Source organism: Pungitius pungitius, chromosome 20 (genome assembly GCF_949316345.1).
Source record: "Pungitius pungitius chromosome 20, fPunPun2.1, whole genome shotgun sequence".
In the NCBI taxonomy this organism is placed as follows: domain Eukaryota; kingdom Metazoa; phylum Chordata; class Actinopteri; order Perciformes; family Gasterosteidae; genus Pungitius; species Pungitius pungitius.
In genome coordinates, this window is record NC_084919.1 from 1,524,208 (window position 1) to 1,533,998 (window position 9,791).

General features: G+C 50.8%; 1 protein-coding gene across 2 annotated transcripts; it reads left to right on the forward strand.

Moving 5' to 3' along the window:
• Window positions 1–266: 266 nt before the first annotated feature.
• On the forward strand, window positions 267–4,682 carry smpdl3a (sphingomyelin phosphodiesterase acid like 3A). Of its 2 annotated transcripts, none has more exons than XM_037449917.2 (8): window positions 267–416; window positions 864–1,077; window positions 2,155–2,299; window positions 2,392–2,488; window positions 2,566–2,729; window positions 2,823–3,003; window positions 3,090–3,214; window positions 3,814–4,682. In XM_037449917.2, exons 1-8 carry the CDS (start codon window positions 326–328, stop codon window positions 4,111–4,113), a joined length of 1,317 nt encoding a protein of 438 aa, XP_037305814.2. In that variant the 5' UTR covers window positions 267–325; the 3' UTR covers window positions 4,114–4,682. The 2 variants fall into 2 exon arrangements, with proteins under 2 accessions (XP_037305814.2, XP_062415723.1); XM_062559739.1 differs by having other exon boundaries at window positions 310–416; window positions 868–1,077.
• The last annotated feature ends 5,109 nt before the right edge of the window (window positions 4,683–9,791 follow it).

Consider the following 9,791-nt stretch of genomic DNA (forward strand, 5'->3'; position numbering starts at 1 on the left):
CTGCAACGGGAATGTTGTGATTTAGATTAAATATAATGCATGGCACAGGTGAGTGAGGTGAGATAAGTGGAGCTTATTTTAAAAGTTCTACGTTTTGTTCAAACAAAGTCTATTTTACAACATCTACATGAGTTTGGGATGTAAACTATTTGCTAATAATTAGACTATTTGAGTATAAAAACCACTTTATCCCCCCCCCCACTGCAGACTGTCTGCCTCCATAAGTCCCTCCCCCTGAGCTCTGAGCATCACGTGACCCCCGGAGGCTTCTTCCGTGTTTATCACAGTCACGTGCGTGTTGTGCTTCGTCTCCTGTAACTCGAACATGGCGCATCTCGTGGGGGTCGTTCTGCTGCTGTGCGCGGCGGCTCCCGGCGGGGGGGCCCCCACGGGGGTCGGATACCTGCCGGCCGCAGGTGAGTGGAGCCCGGTCCAATCAGAGCTCAGGGGTTCCTTCCTTCCTGCTGCACACGCACGCGATGAGACGCTGTGGCTTCAACAGTTTTTCTGTTGCTGTGAAGGTTGCGTTTTTATTTGCAAATGACGAGAAACGAGATGATCGAGAGCTTTTAAAACGGAGTTTGGTCGGAAAAGTTTCCTCTGAGGAAAGAACACCGCTCACGTGATGCGTAATGTGCATAGAGACGGCGCTTTGATGACGTAATAACAAAGAGGTGGGGCTTGAAAAAGCTTCCTATTCCTGTGCACAAACCAGCGTCATTACGGAAGCCTTAAAGACACTAAATGCAACACAGAGACTCGTTTTGACATTGTGAGACATTTCCAGCCCTCCTTCTTGTTTTGTCTTTCTGAAACACTTCCTCTCTGCTATCCCTTGTCCCCCATCGCCTCCACCTGTCCAGCAAGGTTCTGGCACATCACCGACCTCCACCTGGACCCGTCCTACCACCTGTCCCCCGACCCCACCAAGGTCTGCCACTCCTCCAAAGGGGCCCCCGCCTCCCACGCCGGCCCCTTCGGCGACTTCCTGTGCGACTCGCCCTACGCGCTCATCCAGTCCGCCTTCGCTCACATGGCGCCGCTCACCCGGCCCCAGGACTTCATCATATGGACCGGGTCGGTACCACCAGGGGGGCGGGGGGGGGAGATTGTTAGTGAGCAGTGTGACTAACTGGCGCGGCTAGAATTTGTGGAAGGCGCCCTCTATGTGTGCCCGTAAGCATCCATCTTTCTCTCAAAAACATTGATTAACAAAATATAATAATAATAATAATTGGATTTATATAGCGCTTTATAGTAGTCTCAAAGACGCTTTAACATAGTCGGGGGCGAAAACGGTATGAGACAGAAAGACAGGAGACGAGTGACAAAAGGCGACACAGGTACAATCACATAGAAACACATGGGCTGATGGGGGGGGGCTACGGGTAAGCAGAAGAGATGTGTTTTAATATAAATGAAACATAACAATAATATCTCAAAGAACCATTTAATATCCCAATAAACAAATAGATGAAATGGTTCTTAAGAAGTTCTTCGTAGAACCCACTGCCTTCTGAAGAGTGTGTGTGTGTGTGTGTGTGTGTGTGTGTGTGTGTGTGTGTGTGTGTGTGTGTGTGTGTGTGTGTGTGTGTGTGTGTGTGTGTGTGTGTGTGTGTGTGTGTGTGTGTGTGTGTGTGCTTTCGTGGGTTACTACTTTGCGGTTTTAGACTTGAGGATTGAGGAAGCTCTTGAGCTGAGAAGTCACTCTGAACGGATCTCACTTCCTCAATGAAGTGCTTTTTTTTAAGGTTGATTGACACCCATGATACGCCTTAATAACTTTTAAAGCTACATTTGGTAACTTTGTATCTTCTTTGTGCACATGAGACATCATGTGTGAGACAAGACTAACATTCAGTCACTATTGTCCCACTGCAGAGGTTCAGAGAGTTATTTTTATTACAGTAACCAACTAACTGACCTCTGACCCTGCAAATCAGCGTGTTGCCAAAATCTTCTTTTAATCCCAAATACCCGCAAAAATCCACCGGATTCTAATAATCTGTTTTACTCCCTGCAGGCGGTGGACACACATCAGTGGGGGTTTTGTCCCTCCGAACCTTTTTATTGCATGTTTTTATTCCATGTAGCTACCTGAGCAGGTAAACCTCGGTTAATGACGTACCGGATGTCCTCGTCCCTCCCCACCAGGGACAGCCCCCCCCACGTCCCCGCAGACGAGCTCTCTACGGACGCGGTGGTCCAGCTGATGGCTAATATGACGCAGACCATCCGGCAACACTTCCCCAACCTGACGGTCTATCCCGCCCTCGGGAACCACGACTACTGGCCGCAGGTATCTTCATTCGCCGGCCTTCGCCGACGGCGTCCCCGGCGCGCCGCCTCTCCTCCGCGCTCCAAACACTGTCCCCCGCATGCATTTCTTAGGACCAGATGCCCGGCTCATCCAATGCCATCTACCGGGCTGCCGCCCAGCTGTGGGAGCCCTGGCTGCGGCCCGACGCGCTGCTCACCCTCTCACGGGGTAACGCGCCCGCCGAGACACGCGACCGTTTCCTCCGCCCGCGTCTGTCACCAACCGCTCTGACTCTGGTGCCGCAGGCGGCTTCTACTCGCAGCTGGCGAGGCCGGGCCTGCGGGTCCTCAGCCTCAACACCGTCCTCTACTACGGCCCCGACCGAGCCACGGAGAACGCCACCGACCCGGCCGGGCAGTTCCAGTGGCTGGAGGCCACGCTGCGGGAGGCGGCTCGCAGCCGGGAGAAGGCGAGGACGCAGGGATGAGAACGCGCGCTGACCTTTGACCCCTCCCCCCACCCCCTCGTCAATTAACCACGCGTCTTGCTTCCTGCGCTCCAGGTGTACGTCATAGCCCACGTGCCCGTGGGGTACCTGCCCTACGCCAGGGACACCCCCGCTGTGAGGGAGCGCCACAACGAGCGGCTGGTCGCCATCTTCAGGGCGCACAGCGGCGTCATCGCGGGGCATTTCTACGGCCACACCCACCGGGACAGCGTCATGGTGCTGCTGGACCCGCGAGGTGAGACGTGCGTCCCGATGTCTGAACTGCAAAGGGACACTCTGCAACGGGGTGACGTCACTTTGGCGTTTGTTTCCGTCCTGCAGGCAAACCGCTGACTTCTCTTTTCGTGTCACCGGCTGTGACGCCCATCAAAGACGCGGAGGAGCCGTACTCCAACAACCCGGCGCTGCGCGCCTACCTGTACGACCCCGAGGACTTCGCTGTCCTGGTGACCAGCTCTCATACGGGTTACCGAAGTTACACTGAACAAAACACCCAAGGTTTGAAGTCGGCAGGGGGACCGACGCTAACGTTAGCAGCTAGTGGCTAGCATGCTATGCTAAACAGCCAAAGCTAACGGAGGCTGAATTGAGCTACACGACGCCTTCAGGCTCCATTTTAGTTAAAATTATCGTTATGCAACGGTTGGTTTAAGATATTTAGTTATGTTTTGATACATAAAGACGTTTGAGGGAAATCCTAAACGTTAAATAGTGAATGTATGAATGTGAGCAAGTGAATGTCCCATTTCGGCTTTCGGAGTCGACTGATTTGTAAGTTTGAGCCTCCTCATCAGGAAGTAGGAACGTCTCTCTGAGCATCTCTAAAAATAACCCCCCCCCCCCCCCCCCGTTTGAACATATAAGGGTCGAGCGCCACATATGAGGAACTTAAGAAGCTGCAGGAAGTAAAGCCGACTCCCTTTTAGAAAAACAGCCCGTCACGATGATTAATCACAACAAAAACCGCTTCTGCTTTTCAAAAAGACTCAAAGCCCCCCCCTGCCCCCCCCCCCCTTGTTTGTGTGGTCTTTCTGTGCCTCTGAAGGACGTCTGGCAGTACTTTCTGAACCTGACGGAAGCCAACGAGAAACAAAGAGCCGACTGGAGGCTGGAGTACATCATGACGGAGGCTTTCGGCCTGCGTGACCTGCGGCCCCCCCGCCTCCTCCAGCTGGGCCTCCGCCTCCTGCTGCCGCCGGCCGACGCCTTCCGGCGCTACTTCGCTCACTTCACCGTCAGCTACGGCCGCGGCGCCGCGTGCGAGGGCGAGTGCAAGCTGCTGCAGGTGTGCGCCGTGATGCACCTGGACCGACGGGCCTACTCCAGATGTGTGGCGGGGGGGTGACCTCTCACACACACACACACACACACACAGGGACGTATTATGTGGAGACAAAGGGATTTTAAATGGTTGGGTGAGACTTTATGACCAGATGATCACTGATTCTATTTGATAATGATCACATGTATAAAGTCGTGTTTCTTCTTCATGTTTCATCTGTGATCTTCTTCCTGTTGGACTTTGTGACCAAAGCACCACTTGAGGTTTTAGTATTTTATGCTGCAGTGTATTTTTCTACGATGTAAAGACGTCTTCTTCAAATAAAAGTCGTTCTGTAGCTGACGATGAAGTCACAGTAACAGCTTGTTTGTGTCTGAATGCTCAGCGCCCCCCCGTCTGACCCCCCCTCCTTCTCATTTTTCTCCTCCTGTTTCTCAGCCTCCAGCTCAAGTATCCCCCCCCCCCCCCCCCTCCTGTCCACCCCGGCTCTTTTGTCCCCTCTGCCTCCCTAGAATGTGGACGGCACCTCTGCCGAGGATTTAAAGAACCAGACGACGTAGCAGCACCAGCACAAGTGACGGAGTTCGTTCTCCACCCATCGTCGCTGCGTCTGTTAAAAGCTGCTACGTCACTGTGTCGGTTTGGACCCTTTGAGTTGATCAAACAAACCAAACATGGGGACTTACTTTAGTTTAAAGAGGTCAGGGCCAACCAGAGGGAAGCTAAATGCTAATTAGCAACGGCTACTTTAGCGTTAACTGAGATTAAGTGGTATTTTTTTAATCTGGATTCGCGGAATAATCAATAATCACGAACTCTTTATTATTCACATGTCGTAGAGAGAGAGAGAGAGTTTGGAAAGTTCCTGAGGATCTGTGAGTGTTTGTTAAACATTCACCATCACACTCAGAGCCCGACAGAACGTAACCGTGGAGACGGTGCCCTGCATGGCGATGGAGAGGACTCGGTCGCCTCGGTAACGCAGTTAAAGTAGTGTGTGTGTGTGTGTGTGTGTGTGTGTGTGTGTGTGTGTGTGTGTGTGTGTGTGTGTGTGTGTGTGTGTGTGTGTGTGTGTGTGTGTGTGTGTGTGTGTGTGTGTGTGTGTGTGTGTGTGTACTCACTTTTACAAATAATGCAAAACAAGAGCAACTGCGACGTTTTTCCACCTTTGTAGAAGTATTTTGTGCTTTTTACTTCTTTGTTAATCATCTGTTACTTTGCATATCCAGATTGATAATAAAACATAATAATAAAAGTGAAACTATATGTAGTGGATTTAATGTTCGACTGAAGCCACAAACCAACAGTATATTCAGCCATTTGATTCAGATGCATCATATTTCCATGGTGTATACATAAAGGAAAGAAAGGAGATTACAACATATTATCAGTCCTAACTAATCAATGATGTACAAACTAAGCTGCATCGTAATATGGATAAACGAAATAAAGCTCCACTTACATTGGACTCAGTCCAGTGTGCACAAACTGACCCTCGTGGTACTGAACATGAGGTTGAAGGCCTCTATTTGTGTTGTGACTCACCAGCCGGCGCCCCCTGTAGGACGGAGGAAACTAACATGCAGATTCTAACAGAGTTTAAGATAACTTTATTGATCCTTGGGTGAAACTAGAAAAAAGAGGTACAAATACACCTTTATTTGGTTAACAGGGTACAAACGTACCTTCTGATGCGCTTTGTTTCAAGTTGTTTTAAGTACTTCAGATACTCAGAATACTTTTACTATTTCTCATGTACATGAATCCTGACTCAAAAGGTCTTTCTGATCCTTTTATTGATGTTTCACTTGTTTAAATTAGTAGCTTCAAGATGCCCCGTGTGGCCATTTGTAAAAATTGCATTTTATTTAAATACATTTTCTAAATGTGCACAGGGTTTCACGTCCATCTTTCCACCTCTTCAGGAGGAAAAAGTCCTCTTTATGAGACAAAAGACGAACGTGATCATAAGCCCCCCCCCCCCTCAGTGTTTGTCTGGTTCTCCCACGTGTCCCCCCCCGCCGCTAACGCTGGTGCTTTTGTTCCAGTCTGGCTGACTGGTGGCTGACTGGTGCCCCACAACCAGTTAATCTGGGGATTACTGTCAGGACAGTAGAGCCGTCCAGCAGGCCGCTCCTGGGGAGCCGGAATCTGTGTGTGTGTGTGTGTGTGTGTGTGTGTGCGTGTGTGTGTGTGTGTGTGTGTGTGTGTGTGTGTGTGCACGTTGCCCCTCAGACTTCCACCCTAATCCCTTTAAACTGTCCCTCTCTTTAATATCTAACCGCCTCGTCTCGAACTGGCTTCTTCTGACCCGCGAAGCGCACGGATCCCACACCGCTACCAAGGAGGTGACCTTCTCCTCATTAGTCAGGTTCCGTTTCTCCTCTTTCTTCTGCTGCTTCAGACTCACATGGAGCATCGATTCCTTTTGGTAGGAGCAGAGCAGCACAACGTGGTTCACCATGAAGGGAACGCTGGCTGTGTTCCACAAGCAAACAATCTGTCCTCGTGTGGTTAATAAATGGAGGATGAAGGATGATTTTATCTGCAGACTCACAGGAGCTCTGAGGCTCTCAGCGTTTCTGGGAACATGGCCTGGTTCCATTCGGAGGAACCGACCTCATGTCGGGAATCTAAGATGGAATTTTGTCCCCTGAAGACACGTTGAAACTTAATAAAATGACACGTGATACATTAAGAGCTCCAAATCCCACGAGACCGTGGGACCGGCCTCAAGGTCTGGCATCTACCACTTTATAAAGACTTCAGACAGAAGGTCGAAATGGACGAACAATACTGAACTGAACTCGACTGTTGCATCGATCCGGTTGATGGATGTTTCCTGATCTTCAGAAGGATCAAAAGGTCTCCCAACGCAGGTTCCCCTTTAAGGGGGATCACCTGGGACGTCCCATGGGACATTCCCTGGGACGTCCCTGCAGGCGCGTCCCCGTGCACGCGGGGGCCTCCGAGTGGCGTTCGAGGTTGCGGCCCGTTTCTCAGCTTCTTTTTCACCTCACATGCAAAGCCAGCGGTGGCGCGGTGACCTCAGGTGACCCCCCCCCCCCCCCCCAGCCCCCCCTCCCCTCCGCCTGGACTCTAATCCCTTTGTGGAGAAACAGCCGTCGTCTGTTTGGGGTTTTCGACTCGCAGCGATTAGCGGCGTTTGCTGCTGAGTCATTAGTCAACTTATTTATTTGCATTGAAGTGCTTCCGTCCTGCATCTCAAATCAACCCCCCCCTCCTCACGCTCCCCCCCCCACACCCTGCATAACCCCATAATCTCTGTGCAGCTGATCTCATTAATCTGTCCCATTGTTCGTTGAGGTTTCTAATGCTCTTTACTCTTTTTCTACTGAAACTCTTTGCAGACGAGAAATAGTCTCCGAGTGAGAAGAATGGACTCGGCACAGAAGTGAGGGGCCTCCTTCGTGGGGGGGGGGGGGGACGCGGAGGAAATGCATCTCGTCACTAAGCAACAGTCGTGACATCAACGGACACCTTGACCCCCGGGTCCTTTGACTCCTCCCTCCAGGGTGGCGTGTTGTGGTTTTCTTTCTTTAAATCTAGTTCCACATTTCTCCTTTTTTTTTTATTCAGAGCCTCAGAACCATGAAGCTCCTTTCATAGCGCTGGTGCCCCGTGTGATGTTCCCTCACACCCGAGTCTCACACTGTCTATAATGGAGACAGAAAGGGGGGGGGGGCGGTCTTTAGTCTCATGCTTCAGTAGTAATTTGTCAGCGGGCATGAATGGGCTCCTTCATCAGCGGCGACCATTCTGTGTGTGTGTGTGTGTGTGTGTGTGTGTGTGCCCTGGTGGGGGTCCGGCCTCAGACTGAGGTTTGCTGTAAGCCTCTTGTGGCCCGGTCCCTCCTTCGTATGGGCCGACCACAGGCAGTTCCCCCGTCGGCCAATCAGAGGCCACACGGCCCGGTAACGTTGGACCAGAATCCGCCCCCCAAGTAAGAAAAAAAAAAAAAGCTTCATTATTTGAAGCCAGCGGGACACAAAGAAACAAAGAAGTTCACTTTTAACCTTACAAAACTAAACTTTGAATAAAATGTTTACAAATTCTCCAAAAATAACATGAAACACCACCCAAGTGAAAGAGGACTTTAGAGAAGAAGACGCTATTTGAATGTGAAATATTTGTTCCAGCTTTCTCAGTCTGAAGATTTTGCGGGTGTTTCTGGCTTGAATCGTCTGCGTCGTCCTCAAAGACGGACAAACCACAAACCTTTGCTCCAAAGACAACACCCGTCAGGCCTCAAATCCACTTTGGGGACTGGATGAGCAGATATGATAGATGATAGAATCCTGAACGGACCCACTGGGCCTCACGCGGGACACAAAGACACCGAAGAGAGACGCAAAGGGACCGCGAAGACACAGACAAGCCGAAAGAAGGGCAAAGAAACAACAACAAAGCAACGTTAAATAGCCTTAGAATTACTACGAAGAGACACAAAACCGCTACAAAGACAAAAGGGGACAAAGTGAGAGACGTCCATTAACCACAGATCTGTCCACAGGTCGACGTGTCCTCGTATGAGACACCCGAAACGATCAAACAAAGCTTTCTAGACAGCTAAAACTAACTGTTAGTGAGTCTATTGCTGTGTGTGTGTGTGTGTGTGTGTGTGTGTGTCTGTGCGCGTATGAACCAGTTGGACCGAGGCCAGCGGGCGACGTTCCCGGCTGCACGGTTTTCGAGTGCTTTCGCTTCCAATTAAAATTTCCCCCAGAATCGGGGCGTTGGTTCACATCCCGCTGGAGTAGAAGCTTTTGTCCAGGAGCACAAAGCTCCAGTTATTGTGACGCCGCTTAAAACTCATGAATGGAGCTCAGAACAAACGGCGTGGAATTTGCGTGTGTGACGCGGCGCCAACAGACGGCGTGACTGAGGTCGTACGGATATTGGACGGAGTGCTGTTGGTACTCGATTTCGAGCGGGTAACGACATGAACTTCACAGGCCGGGAATTTAAAGGGCGGGGTTTACATCGTTACCACGGATACTCCCGATGGTAGTTTGTGGTTGGAGATGAGGAGCTGATGGATTGAGCTGCAGCCGATGGGCCACAAAACCAGCGAGCAGCTCTGAAGCCTCAAGTTAACACTCATGTTTACGATGTTTACTGAATAAATCCAGAGGGAAGAAGAGTCATTTCCTCATAGACATCTATGGGAGCAGAGGAGTCGCCCCCTGCTGGTCACTACACAGAAGTAGAGTCATTTCCTCATAGACGTCTATGGGAGCAGAGGAGTCGCCCCCTGCTGGTCACTACACAGAAGTAGAGTCATTTCCTCATAGACGTCTATGGGAGCAGAGGAGTCGCCCCCTGCTGGTCACTACACAGAAGTAGAGTCATTTCCTCATAGACGTCTATGGGAGCAGAGGAGTCGCCCCCTGCTGGTCACTACACAGAAGTAGAGTCATTTCCTCAGACGTCTATGGGAGCAGAGGAGTCGCCCCCTGCTGGTCACTACACAGAAGTAGAGTCATTTCCTCATAGACGTCTATGGGAGCAGAGGAGTCGCCCCCTGCTGGTCACTACACAGAAGTAGAGTCATTTCCTCATAGACGTCTGTGGGAGCAGAGGAGTCGCCCCCTGCTGGTCACTACACAGAAGTAGAGTCATTTCCTCATAGACGTCTATGGGAGCAGAGGAGTCGCCCCCTGCTGGTCACTACACAGAAGTAGAGTCATTTCCTCATAGACGTCTATGGGAGCAGAGGA

Coding starts and splice junctions, on each gene's coding strand:
- smpdl3a (XM_037449917.2), top strand. CDS start 326: ATGGCGCATCTCGTGGGGGTCGTTCTGCTGCTGTGCGCGGCGGCTCCC. Junction 2,730..2,822: donor CGGCTCGCAGCCGGGAGAAG/GCGAGGACGCAG, acceptor CCTGCGCTCCAG/GTGTACGTCATAGCCCACGT. Junction 3,215..3,813: donor CCGAGGACTTCGCTGTCCTG/GTGACCAGCTCT, acceptor GTGCCTCTGAAG/GACGTCTGGCAGTACTTTCT.